At 36.5% G+C, this 18,295-nt stretch overlaps 1 protein-coding gene across 1 annotated transcript in view; it reads left to right on the top strand.

The window, feature by feature from the left end:
- The window catches only part of mdn1 (midasin AAA ATPase 1), a 68,982-nt gene that overhangs the window by 40,635 nt on the left and 10,052 nt on the right, over window positions 1-18,295 (top strand). Inside the window, exons 52-83 of the mRNA XM_003200703.6 lie at window positions 262-368; window positions 506-639; window positions 717-877; window positions 965-1,085; window positions 1,402-1,618; window positions 1,704-1,944; window positions 2,756-2,882; window positions 3,240-3,404; window positions 3,526-3,740; window positions 4,226-4,613; window positions 5,265-5,377; window positions 6,610-7,273; window positions 8,017-8,178; window positions 8,299-8,581; window positions 8,888-9,126; window positions 10,086-10,181; window positions 10,275-10,369; window positions 10,732-10,856; window positions 10,961-11,113; window positions 11,405-11,514; window positions 11,615-11,688; window positions 11,865-12,048; window positions 12,156-12,306; window positions 12,895-13,041; window positions 13,351-13,477; window positions 13,566-13,671; window positions 13,787-13,902; window positions 15,021-15,440; window positions 16,130-16,353; window positions 16,688-16,825; window positions 16,913-17,091; window positions 17,183-17,344. Of these exons, the coding sequence (XP_003200751.2) occupies window positions 262-368; window positions 506-639; window positions 717-877; window positions 965-1,085; window positions 1,402-1,618; window positions 1,704-1,944; window positions 2,756-2,882; window positions 3,240-3,404; window positions 3,526-3,740; window positions 4,226-4,613; window positions 5,265-5,377; window positions 6,610-7,273; window positions 8,017-8,178; window positions 8,299-8,581; window positions 8,888-9,126; window positions 10,086-10,181; window positions 10,275-10,369; window positions 10,732-10,856; window positions 10,961-11,113; window positions 11,405-11,514; window positions 11,615-11,688; window positions 11,865-12,048; window positions 12,156-12,306; window positions 12,895-13,041; window positions 13,351-13,477; window positions 13,566-13,671; window positions 13,787-13,902; window positions 15,021-15,440; window positions 16,130-16,353; window positions 16,688-16,825; window positions 16,913-17,091; window positions 17,183-17,344 (5,944 nt within the window). The remainder of the gene's footprint in view (window positions 1-261; window positions 369-505; window positions 640-716; window positions 878-964; window positions 1,086-1,401; window positions 1,619-1,703; window positions 1,945-2,755; window positions 2,883-3,239; window positions 3,405-3,525; window positions 3,741-4,225; window positions 4,614-5,264; window positions 5,378-6,609; window positions 7,274-8,016; window positions 8,179-8,298; window positions 8,582-8,887; window positions 9,127-10,085; window positions 10,182-10,274; window positions 10,370-10,731; window positions 10,857-10,960; window positions 11,114-11,404; window positions 11,515-11,614; window positions 11,689-11,864; window positions 12,049-12,155; window positions 12,307-12,894; window positions 13,042-13,350; window positions 13,478-13,565; window positions 13,672-13,786; window positions 13,903-15,020; window positions 15,441-16,129; window positions 16,354-16,687; window positions 16,826-16,912; window positions 17,092-17,182; window positions 17,345-18,295) is intronic.

The following is an 18,295-nucleotide window of genomic DNA, read 5'->3' as shown; positions in this document are numbered from 1 at the left end:
GGAATGAAAATCTTTTTCAGCATCGTTACTCTAGACTTCAGTATCACATGACTCTTCAGCAACCATTCATATATGACTATTTGCTACACAACAAAAAATATGTTTGCTAAAAACTATTTATGAATTTAGTTTAAACTGTTATGAGCTTAATTTAAGTAGAAATATTTGTACCATTGTACTAGATCATTTAATCCATCTTCGTAGGCCCAAAATTTAGAACAGTAGTCCAATTATGAACTAATATGTTTTATGTTATAACAGAATCATGTTGTTGATGGACCGAGAAGAGAGAGCTGCTATTAACAGCACAGATGGAAACTCTACACCACATAACAGTGCCCTTAGACTGGCCACTTCCTTCTCCAAAGGTACAAACACACTTTCATAGCCGTTTAAAATACACTTTTGATAATAGGAGACATTTATAAATGCATTTTTTGACATAAATTATAAAATTCCAGTTTGCATATTAGCATACAAGCATATTAAATAATTGCCATTATAGGGACTGTGGACATAGGACACCTGCCTCATCCAGTGTTGGTCCACCTTCGCTCATTCTTTGACCTGTGGGATTCATTCATCCTGCAGGCTGTACAGACAGGCCAGCCTTACATCTCTGACCACCTCATGTTTGAGGTCAGAAGAGTGTTTTATGTCTTTTTGTAGCCATGCTGTAACTATACTGGTTTACAATGATGTGATTGTGTCTCCAGATCCTGCAGCTGCTGCAGTGGAGAGATCGATTCTGGCTGGTGTGTAACTCTCTGTCTGCGGATCCTCGTGGTGTGTGTGTGCTTTCTCTGCATTGGCAGTGGGTGCACAAAAACTTAATTTTGCGGCTGCCTCAGCTTTTGATGGGGGATAGTGACTATGAGTGAGTAATGGCTTTAATGTGAAAAAAATGCCTTCATATAGTGTCTTCTTTAGTATTTATCTTCATATGTGTGGTTGTTTGTTTCAGAGGCCAACAGGAACTGCACACCATCTCCACAGCCATCCAGAACTCACTTTCCTGCTCTGTCGCTGTGGCGTCTGCTCTGAAGGGCATTCAGAAGACATTAGGAAAGCCACTGCCATTTAAGGTTTGGTGACAGAGAGTAAAATTTTATATTTCAGAAAATTCTGCAGGTTTTAGCCAAATTTATATTTAAAATTTTAAATGTATCTTTAAAAATTTTCCTTGTATGTTTGCAATGAGGCGACGCACACATGTTGACTGCTGAATATAAGTGTTTAATGCACATTTATGCATTAAGATATCGGAACAGTTTAGCATATTGAATCAATGGGCTATTTGGTACCTTTAAAAAAGCATTTAGTACATGAAAATTCTTACATTCCTACAAAAGCCTGAGATGCCCTATGAAAAATAATTAAAAACAAAATGTTTGTATCCAGCTAGAGACAGTGGCTGAATGTGCAGGCCGTCTGCGAGTGCTGTGCAGGGCTTTGGATGTTCGGGACCTGCGCCTAGACAACAGCCTCGCATCCTTATGGAAGCAAGAGGTGTCTCGTCTGCGTGGTGTGGCCATGGGCATTGACTCCAAAGAGGCTCTGCTGGAAGCTTGGGGTCTGGTGCTTCAAGCCAACCTTTTGCTGGAGCCGCAGACCTCTGGTAAACTGCATATTTTTATGACATATTTTTTGGCATTCATACAACCAGCCAAACCTCTTAGCTTAACAGTGTTCTTTCTGTCCAGGTGTTCTGGAGAGACTTGTAAGCTGTGTGGATCAGCAGCAGGGTCATATGGCTTCCTGTGGCCTGCTGGACTCTCTCTCTGAGGATGAGGAGGATGAAGTGGGAGACAGTGCTGCACCAGGCAGAGAGGTGTTACTACAGCTGGCACGCAGGGCTCAACTGTGGCCTGCACTTGAGGAGCTGGCGGTGCTTAACCAGATGAAGGTCACCACAGACCTGCTGTACCTGTCAGTCACATCAGGGTATGATGGGCTTTCATTTTTAAATAATTAAAGTGATATATTGGTCAAACTTTATTTTGATGGTCCATTTGTTAAATTGAAGTTACATTGCATCTACATGCCAACTAATTCTCATTAGATCATGAGTAGACTGTTAGGTTGGGGTAAGGGTTAGTGTAAGTTGACTGGTACTTGCATGAGTAGACATATAAGTTTCTTATAGTCGCTTAAATTTCTGTTAAAGGGCTGTTAAACGTCAGTATCAACAGATAATAAGCAGACAGTCTATTAATACTCAAATGGACCATCAAAATAAAGTGTTACCAATATATATTATAGGTGCATAATAAAAAAAATATTTTGATGGGTAAGTGACATTTACAAAGGAAAATTTAAAATGATTTATATCATGGTGTTAAATATTTTTACCTAACATATGTTTTTGTATTTGCATTTTTTATTTAAATATAGTAATAATGCCATTTAAAAGACTTGCAGGAAATATTGTGAAAATTTTCAAATAGTTACACAGTAAACATATAACCTTGTAGATATTTTCATTTGCAAAAAGATAGTAGGCCACCTAATATCATAAAATGATGTGTTAACATTTTGTTTAATTTGTCATTTTAGTATATTAGTATATTTTCCATCTTTGATTTAAACATTTTTCAGTTGACAAAATGTGTTTAATAGTTTGCAATACTAGAAATTGTCGCTTAATTTTGTAAAGTAGTTGGGATTTGTAGCGCAATGCTGTTAATGACTTTTTTTATTGTAAATATTTATTTATTTACACAAACTGTGCTGTGTACATTTGTTTTTTTTGCAGAGGCAATAAAAAGGCAGAAGAGAGTTTGCGCAGGTCTTTCTCCAATCATCTGCGCTTCTGTATGCAGTCGACCCCCATGAACATCAGACAGCTGCAGCCTCTCTGGTTCCTGCTCGGCACTGAGCGGGTCTGTTAAATCTCCTTCTTAATAATTGTTTGTGCTTTACCTCTGAATGGCTATTGATTAGCTTCAGTTCATAAAAAATGTGTCCCATTATCTCATTTCAGTATTCTAAAAGTCCCAGTTGTCTGTAGAATCTGTCTGCGAAGGTTCAGTTCAAAATACCGTAGATATGATTTACCCCACACTGTAAATGCCCTTTTTGGATGAAAGGATAGCCCTTTTTTGTCTCTTTAAATGCAGTTGAGCTGCCTCTTCACCACCTCATTTCTTAAAGTGGGTGGTGTCTTTACAGCTTTGTCCTACAAATAAATTTGCTTTGCTGCACAAGTGACTAATAGATTGTTGTAATTCCCTCACTAGCCTGTGGAGGAGCTGCCGCTGGTGTGGTGTGAGCTGCTGTCGGAGACACTTGCAGTGATGTGGAGTGGCAGTGTGACCTCTGACCCCGAGCGCTGGCTCAAGTGGAATCCACTGAACCCTGAGGAAAACATCAACTCCAGATCACTGCTGGGACCCTCTGATACGGTGTGTTTGTGTTTTGTAAAACCATTATTAATTTTTCATATGTTTTTAACTTGTATAAACAGCTTGTTTCTTTGAAGAAGAAAAAAACAGCACCCTTGATATGATATTTGTTGTTGTAAAGGGTCCTGGTATGCTGAGTCGTGCTGTGTGGTCCCGCTCCATTCTGGGTGTTCTGAGTAGCACTGATACTTCCGGAAAGTGGGATCCATCAGGGTCACACTTTCTGTCATCCTCACGGGTGACTCTGGGCGAGTGGAGAGAGAGAACTGGACAGTTACAGGATCTGAGTGCTGTTATCTGGGATAATATGACTATGCATGAACTTGCTGATTTCAGGTATAGAAGCTGTTTAGTATCTCAGCTTATTTGAAATTATTTATATTTTTAAGTAATTATTTTATATTTATTAACTTTGATAATTGATTCCATTTCGACATAGAAGAGATGCATACACATTTTTTGTGAGAATTTTGAACATAAAGATTGTTGTAAGAAATTGTAAATTTATTTTTCAAAGCAATAAATTGGTATACATTTAGTGTCTGTTGAACTTTTGTAAATAATATTTAGCAATTATAATTTCTGTGTTTAAAAAAGAAATAAAAGTAAATGCATGTGGAGCGAGAAGTTGCAGACCTGTGTTATTGGTAGTAGAGTTATTAAGGCCCAAAGTAATATGCAATAAAAACAGTTTGCACTTTTAATGCATTCTAAGACTTGAATATATTGTAAATATTTTTATTTTTTAAAAAGTATTATGTTATTTTTATTGTGTACAATATGTAGTGATTTGTTTTATTCTTCTCTTTGACTTTCCACAGACTAACTGACTGTAGGTTGCAAGGGCTTGTGTTGCGTAAACAGCTGCAGTCGATCTCTGAGCTGTTGTCTCCAGGTTTACAGGAGAGCTATTCTGAATCCTGCGATGCTCTAACAGAAGGCCAGGACCCTATTCGTGCTGCCCATGAGATTCAGATCGCCCTCAGAGAAGGCCTGCCTGAAAACCTGCTTCCAGAGGGCTTTCTGGAAACCTTGGTGACATGCTTGACACAGTTTGCACATAACCGGTCACAGGATTCAATCCAACTTGCCCGCTCTGGAGTTTTCTGGGTGAACATGGGTCTGCTGCAAATCCAAGTTTGGGCTCCACAAACTATTTTTGACCCTGCAGTAAAGAGGGCCTATAAACTCCGTTATGCACAAGAGGAGGTGAGACTGCCTTTGCAAAGGGGTTAATTTTGTAATGTTTCTGGAGATCTACTGCAACCTTTAAAGTCCACGTGAAATCTAAATTTACAATGGTTGTTTTGCTAGCACATTTTTTTTTGTCTTAAGGTGAACAAATAATCTGTGCAAATTAATCTACTGAAAAAATCTTTGTTTTGGTAAACTTTCCATTTGGTAAATCTAAGCATTTGCTTTTGCTCTGGAATAGCTATTTTTATCTGATGATGTCAGTTTGACGGATTGATCCAATTTACCTTAGCCATACCCATCCAAACTTTATACTGGGTTAACTGGTTAACTGCTGTGTCAAATCACTTGCTATAGATTACTTGTGGGATGTTTTTCCCCTCACGCAAAATCTAATTTTAAATCTAACAGTTGAATTTTTTGAACTAGTGTAGAAGATGCAGCAAACACATGTCATTCTTGACATTTATAACACATTTCCATTGACTTTTATTTAATCCGCTTAATAAATACTTAAATTTGCATGTATATGATGACAGAAAAAGCCCAAAAATAAGCCCCACCTCCTACTCAATATTTTTTGTCTTTTGGAAATGTCAACATACTGAAATAAAAGTTGACTCAGACTTAATTCAGATCAACTTGAGATGTCTTTGTGTGTTTCAGCTTGCTTTGCTACAGGAGGAGTGGAGAGGGCGGAGTCTCTCCTCACAGCTGCTTACAGGGGCGGAGCTTGAAGAGAGTAGCACAACTGACAACTTCCAACATCCTCGCATTAGGTAATGAAACATTCAGAATTTTTCTCTTAGAGATTGTCACTTAGGTTTATATGGATGCAGAAAATATCACTATTATATAAAATAGTAGGCAGTAATAAATATGTTAAGAAAATATTATTTGATGTCAAATAAATTTATGTTCAACTTCTATTTAAAACCTATTATACAGATTTACATAATGCATTGCATTCGATATCAGTACCATATTAGATTTTCACCCTGTACAAACCAATATTGGATATTTAACTGTTTGTGCTACTGTAGATATCAGGAGCATATCAGTCAATATGAGAGATGATCAGCTAATATCAACTTATATTGGGTATTTTAATAGTTTGTGCTCAGGTCTATGTTTTACAGCTTACTCTGCGAATGTGTGTGCATACAGAAGGTATTGGTGCTGTACCTTATCAGTTATCAGCCTTTACTAACCAAAACTGCATAATTAATTCTGCTGTTTTTACTGCTTATACATGAATGTGTATGAATGTTGGATTTATTGGTTGAATATTTGATTTTTTTTTAAACATGAAATAAATATTTTTCTACTATTATGAACATGAAAATGCCCCTTATTTTTAATTTTCAATTAAAAATTTAAATTCTTATTTTTAAATAATATCAAAATTAGGCCAATATCTTTAAGCTGATAGATTGCGTAGTTGTTCAGAACTGCTTGCCTCACATATGCATGGGAACTTGTTCAGACTTGTTCTGTGCATAGGCATAAAGTTTCCAGTTCAGCTGTACTATAACAAATCTTTTCTCACATTGTTTATTTTTTCAAAGTTCTTCCTTGCTAGTAAATAACCATTTTCCTTATAATTGTAGATATTTTGATAGATATATCGATAGAGTGTCATTGCGTATTTTGGTTTAAATCGCCTTAGGAAAAACTTTACATGTCTAAACATGCGGATATGCAGACGTGCTAAACAACTTGTTAAGTTGTAAATCTAATATGATTATTTGTTCTTATCAACACGTTGCATGGCATGTATTATTATTATAACCAGTGCACGTGATGGCTATCACCGCGCACACACTGATCCAACAAAGCCTTCACAGCAGCTGTGGTGCTCTGATTAATGTAAATGTTTTATTAATGAATATGTGTTATTTAACATGTTTGGGTGTGCACAGGGGCGCAGCAGTGTTGAGGATCTATGGTTTATCGCTATTGAATTTTAACTACAATTTGAGATGTCTTTTGTTGTATGTGATGTTTGTAGGTACTTATGGATCCGCATGCAGCAGGTAAAGGAGCAGATTTGTGAACTGAGCCGTAAACAAGCTTACCGTCCTCCTGAACCTCAGTACGGGCGCCTGTATCAGGAACTCCAGCACTACCTGTGCAGCATCGGGCAACCAGCTGCAGTGGGTGACCTGCTCTCACACCTCCTGAAGGCCCTACAAGCCCCAGGACCAAAATCTAAGCTAGGCGTTCAGGGTTTGTTGAAAGAGGAGGCCGTCTGGCAGGCTTCACAGCACCGCTTCTCCCAGCGGCTGCTTGAGGAATTCCCGCTTTATCCTGATGTGGTGGTGCCTCTGCGGGCAGCTATTTTGCAGGTGCAGCATGGGATGCGACTCCTGGCTTCTCAGGTGTCCTTTTCAACGACTGCCCAACCAGGTCTGGTGCACCTTGTGTCCACTATGCTTACTTTTCCCTGTCCAGTAGCATCCTCTGATCTGGCCTGTGCAGATTACCTGTGTTCAAGGGAGTGCTTGCGTACACTGAAAACACTGGGAAAGCAGCTGCCAGCTACAGAGGTCAGCCGTGTGATCCCAGATCATGCAGTGCTGCTGCTGAACGCACTGCTGTACATACAGAGTCACACACTGAGTGCTGGACAGCTCAGTGCAGAGGCGCAAAAGCTTTTCAGACATGTTTGCCAGGTGAGATATGGAGTAAACATATGACAAAAATGATAAACAATTGCAAATTTCAATTATATTTAAAACCTATGTATTTATAATTGATAGATGAAATAGATAGATAAAATGCTGTTGTACAAAACATCATTACATCATTTGTATCAGTGTTGACGTATATATTCATATTGTTTAAATACAGCTCTATTTTGTTAAAATATTCATTTTTAATACAACTTTTTTTTGATCATTTTAGGTTTCATGATAAATTATTTTTTTATTTTAGCTAAAGTAATTCTTTGTAATTATTTTTTGTTTTAATTTCATTACTTCAACGATTCACGTAGCATTTTTAATGTTTGTTTTTGTTTTAGTTATGTTTAAGTAATTAATTTATTGTCAACAAAAATAATAAAAGTAATTTATTTTATTTCAGCTTTAATAACCATTTATTGGCTACTGTTTTTGATTTGTATAATTTCTAAATGTATATGATTGCATAATATCTAAATGGTTTTAGTAATTTAATACTTTGTCAATTAGTTGGTAGTATAGTAATACATTTTTTTAATGCTGATTTAATAAATTATTTTAAACTTTTTGGAAAGATTTTTTTTCTCCATGTTACCAGCGTATAGTTTTCTGTACTTGTTTTTAGAAAGCGTTTAGATGTTCAAACCACCAGAGAAATTATTCAGCTTAGTGACAAGCTCTGTGCTCTAATTTTAGCAGAAGTGATTTGATGACATGGTTTATGTTTTGCTCAGGCTATAGTGAATGAATGGGATGAACAGGAAAAGAGAGCGAGAGAAAAAGAGCAGATGGAAGCCAGTCTGTACCGCAGTCGCTCTCGTCTACACGGCACAGGCCTGACAGAGGACCAGCAGGAAGAAAGAGAGTTCAGACGCTCTTTCCCCTCCTACCACAAGGTAAAAAAAACTAAACCAGTTATTATGCATCAGGTTAAAGGAATAACACACATTTGCATGTTTTGTTACTGTATCGTCAAATCAGTCAAAAGTTTCTTCTGTGCTTTTTCTTTTCTACAGGATTTTGCTGACATCACTTCAGAGCCTAGTCTCGATCAGCCAATAATCATAGAAGATGACGATGATGCAGATATGAAGGCAGAGTCTAGTGAAACAAGCAGCTTATTGATCAGCAACATGAGCAGAGTAGTTCAGGTCCATCAGAGGCTCTGCTTGTCTTTTGCTCGGTCACTGTGGTACCATTCTGAGCCACCAACCAATCATGCCAAAGACCACATCAGTGCCCTGGTCTCATCTTATCAAATCACAGCTCCACTGATAGCCCGCTTCTATCATCTGATGGGTACGAAGAATTTTGTCATAAATAAATCAATTAATCTGTGGATTTCTGTGGAATGATGAATGATTAATTATAGGACCTTGACTACAGGAGCTGAATAAATAAACATAGGAGCTTAACAAAAAAGCATATTATATATAAATGTATTTAAAGTTTAAAATGCTAATTCAATTTAATTAGAACCAATTGTTCGGTAAACTAAGCTACAGTACATTTCTCATGTACGAAGGCTTGGTTTTATGCATATAAGTGTAATAACACCGGCTCCTGCACCTCTCTTCTGATCTTGTTTTTCTTCTTCTATTCCAGACTGTGAAGTGAATTCTAAGTTAATGGGTTCTCAGCTGCTCCTCAGCACTCTTCTGCAGAACACCGTCAGTGGGTCTGGAGGGTCAGCTGGACTGATTCTGCAGAATGACGGCCCGTATGACTTCTACAGGGAGCCTAACATGAGCCAGGCCCGGCTGTGTCTTCCAGCGCTGGAACAGCTGAGTAAGGCAGTGAGGCAGCGGCTCAACGACTGGCCAGAACACCCTGCACTTGTTCAGGTGCGAGAGACACTTACTGAAATTCAAAAATGGATTTTTAACATAACAGTTTGTTGAAATATACAGAAATGCAATTTACTATTGTGCTGCTGAGCTTTTTTAGTTCAGCAGATTGAACCAGGTATTAAATAATTCTTCTTAAATAGTTCTAATATGCCGAGTTAGACTTTTTTATATTAATTTTATATTACTTTTTTAATTAATGTTTACATTTGTTGGTTAGGATTTCAATAATTTTAGGGTTTTTTTTTTACTAAAACTTGAAACCAGTATATAATTAATTTTGTGGGGCACGCTGCAGATTATGTGTTGAAAAATACTTACAAGATGTATAAAATCTGCTTTAACTTAACATTAATATTTCTGAATACAAGGTAAAGTATGAATTTAATTGGCTAGGCATTAGTGGTGTCCCCACTGTAGTTTGAAAGCCCTGGTTTAGTTAACATTTTACATCAGGACCAGTGTGAATCTGTGTATTTTCTTTTTCTATTCATACAAGAATTTTGTAAAAAATAAATCAATCAATCTGTAGATTTCTGCGGAATGATTTAGAGTTATAGGACCTTGACTACAGGAGCTGAATAAATAAACAAAGGAGCTTAACAAAAAAAGCATATTATATATATTAATGTATTTAAAGTTTAAAATGCTAATTCAATTTAATTAGAACCAATTGTTTGGTAAACTAAGCTACAGTACATTTCTCTAATAATACATCCTCTAAAAGACATAGAAAATGCTACTTTACAAAAATTTTTACACACATATCATCAAAACATCTGAAGATTTACTTATTAATAATTTAACAAATAAATAAAAAATATGCATTTACAAAGTTAACCGTGTATGTAGATTTAATGTACATTCTGTCTGGGTCTTCATATCTTAGTCGAAACAGGAATTTTTTTAAACCTGTGCCTATTTTTCAAGTGTTGTCTCGATATTGTGTATCACAGATCATCATGGTAATTGAGCGGATACTGGCCTTCAGTCTGTCCAGCCCTCTAGCAAAGTTCCTAAATGGCCTGGAGATTCTGCTCAGCAAAGCACAGGTAGAGGAATCTGTCCTCAAACACTAGCCAGTAGTGTACTAGGCTTAGATCATAAGTTTGAGAGCAGTTCTTTTGTCATTTCTTCTCTCACAGGACTGGGAAAACAATGCCAGCCGAGCAGTGTCTCTTAGAAATGAACTGGAAGTCGTCACACAACTTATCATTCAATGGAGAAAACTTGAGCTCAAGTAAGAGACTTATTGAACAGACTGTGTTTATTAAAGAAATAGTTCACCCAAAAGTAAAAATTCTGTCATCATTTACTATCTTTCCACTTGTTACAAGCCTGTTTTGTTAAAAAGAAGATATTTTGAAGCATGTTTGAAACTGGTAGCCATTTTTAAGTTAATCTTGCTATGTTTCCAAAATTCAACATTTCAGTCTTCTTTTGTGTTCAGCAAAATAAAAAAGTGGACTGGGCTTAAGAGAGTTAAAAATTGCTAAATAATGTGACATTAACTGTGGCAAACTGTCCTTTAAATGGCATGAGGTGGCATTATCTGAACATTTCAGCTAGATTCAACTACTTTAATCTCCTTTCTCTGTGCAGCTGCTGGTCGAGCAGCCTAGATAACGCACTGAAGCGCCACGCTGAGAATTCAACCAAGCACTGGTTATCCATTTACCAGCTCATAGAGAAATACCTGCAGGAGCAGAAGACAAACTCCAGACATGGTAATTCTCTTTGATTGCTTTGCTTTGTGTCAAACAATACATTATTCTCGTGCATCACGTTTAATCTGTTTACATTGGATAATGTTTTTTTTTTTGTCTCGTAGATGATGGTGTGGAGAATCTTTCCCTCTCGTCTGTCTCGTCCAGTCTGCAGGCCTTCATAGAGGGCTCCACTTTAGGAGAGTTTTCTGTCCGCTTGTCCATGTTGCTTGGTTTTCACTGCCACATCCTGCTTGCTCCCAAACAAGAAGGACATGGTAAGAGATTACCTGCTCTTACATTTAGGAAAACATTAGCGTAGTCTTTTATCTATTTACTCACATTTTATGAGTGCACTAAAATCACTAACACATGGACAAAATGCCACAAATGTACAGTTTAGATTTAAAGATATCCATTTATTTTGTCAATGTGGATAAGTTCATTAATTCATTAATTCAAATGCAATGCTGACAGTTTTATTTTCACTTCTTTTCTTCCTTGTGTATGAGTGCTGAATAACAAAATGATGACCAAAATAAATTAACGTGTTCTCTTTATCCTCTCAGACTCACTGTGCAGTTTGCTGTGGAATCTCTATAAATACTACTCACAGTTTTCACCGAGCATTCAGACCAAAATCACCCACTTGAGGTCTCCTTTAGAGAAAGAGCTAAAGGTAGGTGAAAATAAAGCAATCTAGACTGACATGGTGTAAAATTCTGGGTTTTTTTTCTCTTTTAATTTATTTGATGTAATGTTTATCTCTTGAAATACAGGACTTTGTTAAAATCTCCAAGTGGAATGATGTCAGTTTTTGGTCCATCAAGCATTCAGTGGAGAAGACACACAGGTGAGGGTGACAGACAGACTACATGTGTTTTGTTTTGTAATAGTATTTCACACTACATTCACCTTAAAGTACATCATTAGCTTGATATGTTTATGTTGTTTGCTACATAGTGCTAAAGCAATGTATCTCTAATCAACTAAATGTTTTAAAAATTATACCATTCTATCTGTGGTCAGGACCCTGTTTAAGTTTGTGAAGAAGTTTGAAGCGGCACTGAAGGAGCCGTGTGCACCGTGTCTGGTGGAGCAGGGCAGTAGCAGCAGCATGGATGATGTGGATTCACAGCCTGAGGAGACTCCTCTTCTCAGGGTTCACAGAGCGCTGAAAGAAGCCCTTCCTGGAAAAGGCAGAGATCTGCAGGTGCCATAACCTTAAGATAAACGAACATTTATTACAGCTAACTTCACAGTTAACATTCATTTCCAGCATGATGTTTGATTTTTATTTAAACACTCTTCATGCATCAGGCTGATGGTCCAGAGGAACTGTCTTCTGAAAATCCTTCATCTCTGCAAGCCCGTCTGCCTGTCCTCACCAGGAAGATGAAGAAGTTGTGTGTGCAGCTGGTGAAGAAGACCTCTCTGCCTGAACTATCAGAAGACCTAGATCAGTTCACAGGTATCAAAGCTTGAGAACTTCTAGCGGACTTGTTGAAACTAGATTCTTTGTTGCTGCCATTTCATCCTGTCTATAGCTTACACAGCATATTTATTGTCATGTTTTTCACTTTTTAAAGAGGACCTATTATGGCCCTTTTTACAAGATGTAAAAGAAGTCTCTGATGTCGTTTGGGTGTGTATGTGCAGTTTCACCCGAAATACCTTTTTGAAATTGCCCTTTTTAGGCTTTCTGCCAATCTGTGCCATTTTTGGACTGTCACTCACAATTTAATTGAGATTTTGCTCTCAAAAGATGGCAAAACTACAAATTTGTCAGCATAGTGGCAGATTCAAAAACACGGCTAACGTCCTATGCTAATGAGGGAGAGGTCTTCGCTAATGGGCGGGGCTTTCTGATGACACGTACAAAGGAAGAATCGATTAAAAAGATTACAAGAAATCAAATTAATACCGTTTTACCATTAGAAGTGTGTTATATTCACAGACTGTTGACACACATAGCTCCTCTTAAAAGGCTTAATGTATGAGATTTGCAAATCTCTTAAGAAGCAGAAAAGGTGTAATTGTCCCTTTATCTGTGTTCCAGCCGAGATCATTTTGAATGTGCAGGCCCTGCAGGGCCTGACGGTGGACCGCAGCATGGAGCAGGAGAAGCAGAAAGCAGAGGTGAAACACATCCTTCAGCAGAAACAGAGAGCACTGGCTGATCTCTTCAAGATGCTTGCACAGATAGGTCAGTCTGAGTTGCTTCTTCTGGTTTTAGAAACCTTGTTTAGAAATACTCATGGTCATGGAAGATGTGAAAATAGTATTACAATCTAGGTCTTATTATAAAATGATTATTTGTTTACATTTTATTAGTATTTTAACTATATTATTTGCATTACTGTTTTATTATAATATGCATTACAAATGTTAATATATACATTTTGATAGATATTTATATTTTTCTCTACACTACTGTAAAAAAGACCATATTAAAGGTGATATTGCTATGTGAAGTATATTACATGCAGATTGATTATGTTTCATTTCGGTTCAGGTCTGTCCTACCGTAAAGGTCTGACTTGGAGTCGTACAGCAGATTCAGATGAAACGGTGTGTCTTCAGCCAGTGGAGATAAAGGTTGCCCTGTCCGCAGTCAAGACAAATGACAACAGTGAGCAAATGTATGTAATCATCATCATCATCTACACATTTGTGTTATTCATAGAGCTAATGGTCAGAACCAGATTTAATAATAATTTTTGTTAACAGGTTATTTGCAGAGATGACAAACGCATGGGAAGGCTGTGAGAAGTATTTCTACCGATCCTGGGCCAGGCGAAACGCATTGTTAACAGCATTACAAAGCGCTGTTAAGGTAAGGGCCTTCAATTTACTCTGATGTTATGGGCAAAGTTTTGATTTTGTTTGTTGTTTTAGGGTTGTTTTTAGAGTAGGTAAAGGATTGTGTTATTTTCACTCTGTCCTTCTAGGAGCTTGGGCTAGGAAATGTAGAGCGATGTCGAGGTTTCTCTTCTCACTTGTTTAAACTTCTGCTGAGACAAAGACGGAGACTTGCTGGACTCACAGAGCACTGGGTTCATCTCAGGTACAGGCCTTCAAGATGTGTTTTGTGTACTACCACTGAAAAGTTTGGATACATTATGATTTTTTTAATGACAAATTGGTACTTCTATTCTTAAATTTAATCAAAAAGTAATGACATTTACAAGTTGAACAGCCAGCAATAAACAATTCTAAACTTAAATTGTCTGTCGGACGACTTTTGAAATTACCATGAAGTCCATTTTTACTAGTGTATTTTCCATCTCTGCACCAGTCTCAGATGAAGATTTTAGTTTTGATGATGATCAAGCTGCAACGTCAAGTATGCAATGCTATAACATAACTTCTCTGTTTATGTTCTCTCCATAAACAAATAAATGCATAATTCTATAGCCAACTAACCCTGTAAGATCATCAGATTATATATAAATATTACAGGATATATATTTACAGTTATGTTGAAAAATTAGGACACACTATGGAAGGCCCGGCAGGGAGGCTGTCCTAACTTTTTCCTTAGTTACAATATGCAGTTTTGTAGAATTACATTTACAGAAGATCTTGAAAAGTCTTTACTTTAGTTTTAATTGTTTAGTTATATTACAATAACCTTTTTGCATTGTTAAAATTGAGATTAAATAAATTGTAAAAACTCTTCTATAGGTTGTCCTAATTTTTTCACACTACTGTGTATATATACAGTTGCAGTCAGAATTACCGTATTAGCACCCCTGAATTATTAGCCCCCGTTTATTTTTTCCCCCAATTTCTGTTTAACGGAGAGAAGATTTTTTCAACACATTTCTAAACATAACAGTTTTAAAAACTCATGTCTAATAACTGTTTTATTTTATCTTTGCCATGATGACAGTAAAAATATTTGACTTCACTTCTATAAAACTTAAAGTGACATTTAAAGGCTTGACAAAGTTAATTAGGTTAACTAGGCAGGTTAGGATAATTAGGCAAGTTTTTGTATAACGATAGTTTGTTCTAAGGACTATCGAAAAATAACTTAAAGGGGCTAATTATTTTGACCTTAAAATGGTGTTTAAAGATTGAAAACTGCTTTTATTCCAGTCGAAATGAAACAAATCAGACATTGAAAATCTTGTTCACTTTCATACATCTTTTCTGATAACTTTCTGTTCTAAACAATAGGAAATTGATCAGCAGTGTCCAGAGCATCCAGTCCCCGAGCTCTGAGTCTGGCTGTGATGTCAGCGGTGTCCCTCCTCAGGACTCTCTCCAGCACTGGATCCGCAGGGCTCAGTCTTCAGCCCTGCACTGCTCTGTTGTGCTCCAGCAGATCTCCTGGCTCCTCCAGTGCTGTCCTGAAAGCTCTTCTGTCGCCCCCGCTGAGGCCAGAGAAGGAGAAGCCATGCAGGGTCAGGCCACACTGAGCCACCCGTCTCCTTTGGCTCCGCACCTCCAGCCACAGGCCTGTCTACTGCGCAGAGGAGAGCAGGGGTGGAAGGTGATTGAGCAGAAGGTGGAGAGTCTGATAAAAGAAGTGAAAGATCTGAAAATGAAGCTGGATGGACTGGCGGAGGAGTCCACAGAAAGAGCTATTTGTAGTTGGTAAGACCGAATAATATTTTACACTCTGTCTGTTCAGTTATTGAGTTGTGCAAACATCAATTTATTTAATTATAATAATATTTGTGATTAAAATTTAAATCATTATTTGAATTTTGTTTAAGTTGTCACCTCTAGAAAATTGATCAAATATATATTTTTTCTGTCTAAATCAAGTCCTTCAAAATTCATCAGATATGCCTGTTTCTTTCTCTTTTGTTTTAGCTTATTTGAACTAATTTTATTTAGACCTTGAAAAATCATCAATATTTCTCTGTCTAAATTGGTGTTTAAATTTAATTTCTTTATTAACTCTAGAGAATCAATCAGTTGAAAATTTAATGACAATAATGAGATTTATTATAAATATTATTTATTTATTTTTAGACCTAGAAAATCATCACTCTATCATCACTATATTTATATATTATTTTTTTTTTTTCAAAATTAGTATTTTACACTCTTACATCTAAAAAAGTGATCAATTCAAAACATTTTAAATTAATTAAATTTAATTTATTTATATTTAAAATACTATAATAATATTATAAAAAAAAGTTGTCAGTAAAATGTGGAAGTTGCTGTAGCTCTGCAGTTTAATTTTATAAGCTTTGGTTTATATCCACCACTATTTTGATTTATAATGGAATGCATAATTATAACTCAGTATTTATGGTCTCTCATCCTAACAGGGATCACTTCACACTCTGCTGTTCCTCTTTGGATCGACTGGCTATAGTAGCGAATCAAATCCCGGCTCTAGAACAGCTCTTCATACCTGAAAGTGTTGTAATCCTCCAAACCCAGCCTGCACTCATCCGTGGCCTCCAGTCTGTGAGGACAGAGGTGGAGACCTGCCTCACTGAGTTCACCACCTGGAAAACCCAACTTCTCTCTATCAGACAGTCACAGAAACGTAAGAACACATATTAAAATAGAATAAGAATAAAATACTGATAAAAAAAAATGTAAAGACCTAAAACTTAAACTTAATATTTGATAAGTAAAAATTACAAACTGGTAAATTCCTTTAAAGTATTTAAATAATACATTTAAAAACACAGGTTGAAATGGGGGTGAAAACTATAATAAAATAATATTGATTAAATGAGCAGTGAAAAAATGCTGAATTATTTTTATGTTATTTTATTATATTTGTAAAATCTTAGTTGCATTATTTTTACAATCATTTTTAGGTGCAATCTATATTTATCTATTATTTCATTTTCCCTTATTTTGTCTACATGCAGGACATTCCCATCCATTTTCTGTTGAGTTCTCTGGGCAGCTGGAGAAAGCAATAAACATGGTTTTGTGTGCGGTTCAGACAGTAGTTAAGAGGAAGGAGAAGGAAAAGCAGGAGGATCAGCTGTCAGAAAGCAAGAGAGGTGCAAAATCAGCCATGAATTTGCATACGGCATGTTTTAGGAGATATATTTGTGTATATATGAGAGCTCATTTATGTTTTTTTATAGAGAGTGACTCAGAGGTAGTGGAGGAGCTCTTAAAACCAGGACACTTGAGCAGGTTGCTGGAAGAGGAACTGAGTGGAGACTTGTCCAGTCTCTCATTACCCGAGATCAATGGAGTCGTAACAGAGCTGCTGGAGAGACTTCGTTCACACAGGGACGACTGTCAGCCTCACCATTTACAGGTCAGTCATGCATTAAATATACATTAAATATTATACCCAAATGGTTACTGTCTGAAAATATCAGTTAAAATGTGTGTTGTTTTATATAAAGGAATTGAGAGAGGCTTGCAGGAGTGTGGTGCGTTTGGAGCCCATGCTGTGTCTCTACTCTGAATTGGTGAGGTATTATCTTGCTGTGCTGATGGGGGCTCACCGTACCACCGGAAAGCTTTTGTCCGTCCTCGCTAATGTCTTCACTGAACTTGCACAAAAGGTAGATGTTGCTCTGCCTGCTTGCACTGCTTACTACAGACAGAGTTGCTCAAATTTCGGTTGTTACTACCTGTTTCTTTCTCATTTTGGTCAATTGTAATCTACATCGCCTATATGTCATGCCAGAGATCACTGTCTGTGAATTAAAACGATTAAGAAAAAAAATGTTCAATCAATATTTTATTGCAGTGTTCAAAAGTAAAACAGTTTAAAGGTCATATTTTTTTGCAGATGTTCGTCTTTAAATGTGTTGGTATAGATATAGTTTTTTTAATTTTAAATTTGATTTACAATCCTTTTATTGCTTCAAATTTGTAGTATTGCTGTAACATCCTAAATGGAAAACAAGGGTGCGGATTACATGGGGGTTTGGGGGGATTGACCCCCCTACTACCGCTTGATTCCCCCCTGAAGGCATCAAAACAAGATGTATGAGGGATTCGGCCCTTTAATAGTGATTCATTCAACAGTGTGAAACTAGTGATTCTAGAGCAACGATAGACATCTTAAGTTTTCACAAAACACAATTCTTGCAAAATAAGTGTTTATACCTGCATGTAACCTAAAGAAAAATGACACAAAATGTGTATAGTTTGACCTACATTAACCTCTAAATTGTCATTAAATATTCCTTAAAAATAAAAAATGAAAACGTATACATTTTATTAATAAATTTTAAGTAATTTTAATCAGCAATGTATATTTTTTCAATGTAGTACTTTTGTAATGCCCTATTTTTAAAATTAGACAACATGTTTTTTTGTTGTTGTTGTTGTTGTTGTTGTTGTTGTTGTTTTGTCTGGAGATGCTGGAGAATTATTTTCAAATGTGAATTCTTTAAAAATTGTAGAATTTTATCAAAATTAAATCTTTCTTTAAGATTTTTGTCTTAATTTCTGTGCTGTTTATTGTTGTTAATGTCTTTTATTTGTTTTAAACCCGTACATAGAAA

Source organism: Danio rerio, chromosome 20 (genome assembly GCF_049306965.1).
Source record: "Danio rerio strain Tuebingen ecotype United States chromosome 20, GRCz12tu, whole genome shotgun sequence".
Classification (NCBI taxonomy): Eukaryota; Metazoa; Chordata; class Actinopteri; order Cypriniformes; family Danionidae; genus Danio; species Danio rerio.
The sequence above is the reverse complement of the archived record's forward strand: the minus strand, read 5'-3'. Positions and strand labels throughout refer to the sequence as shown.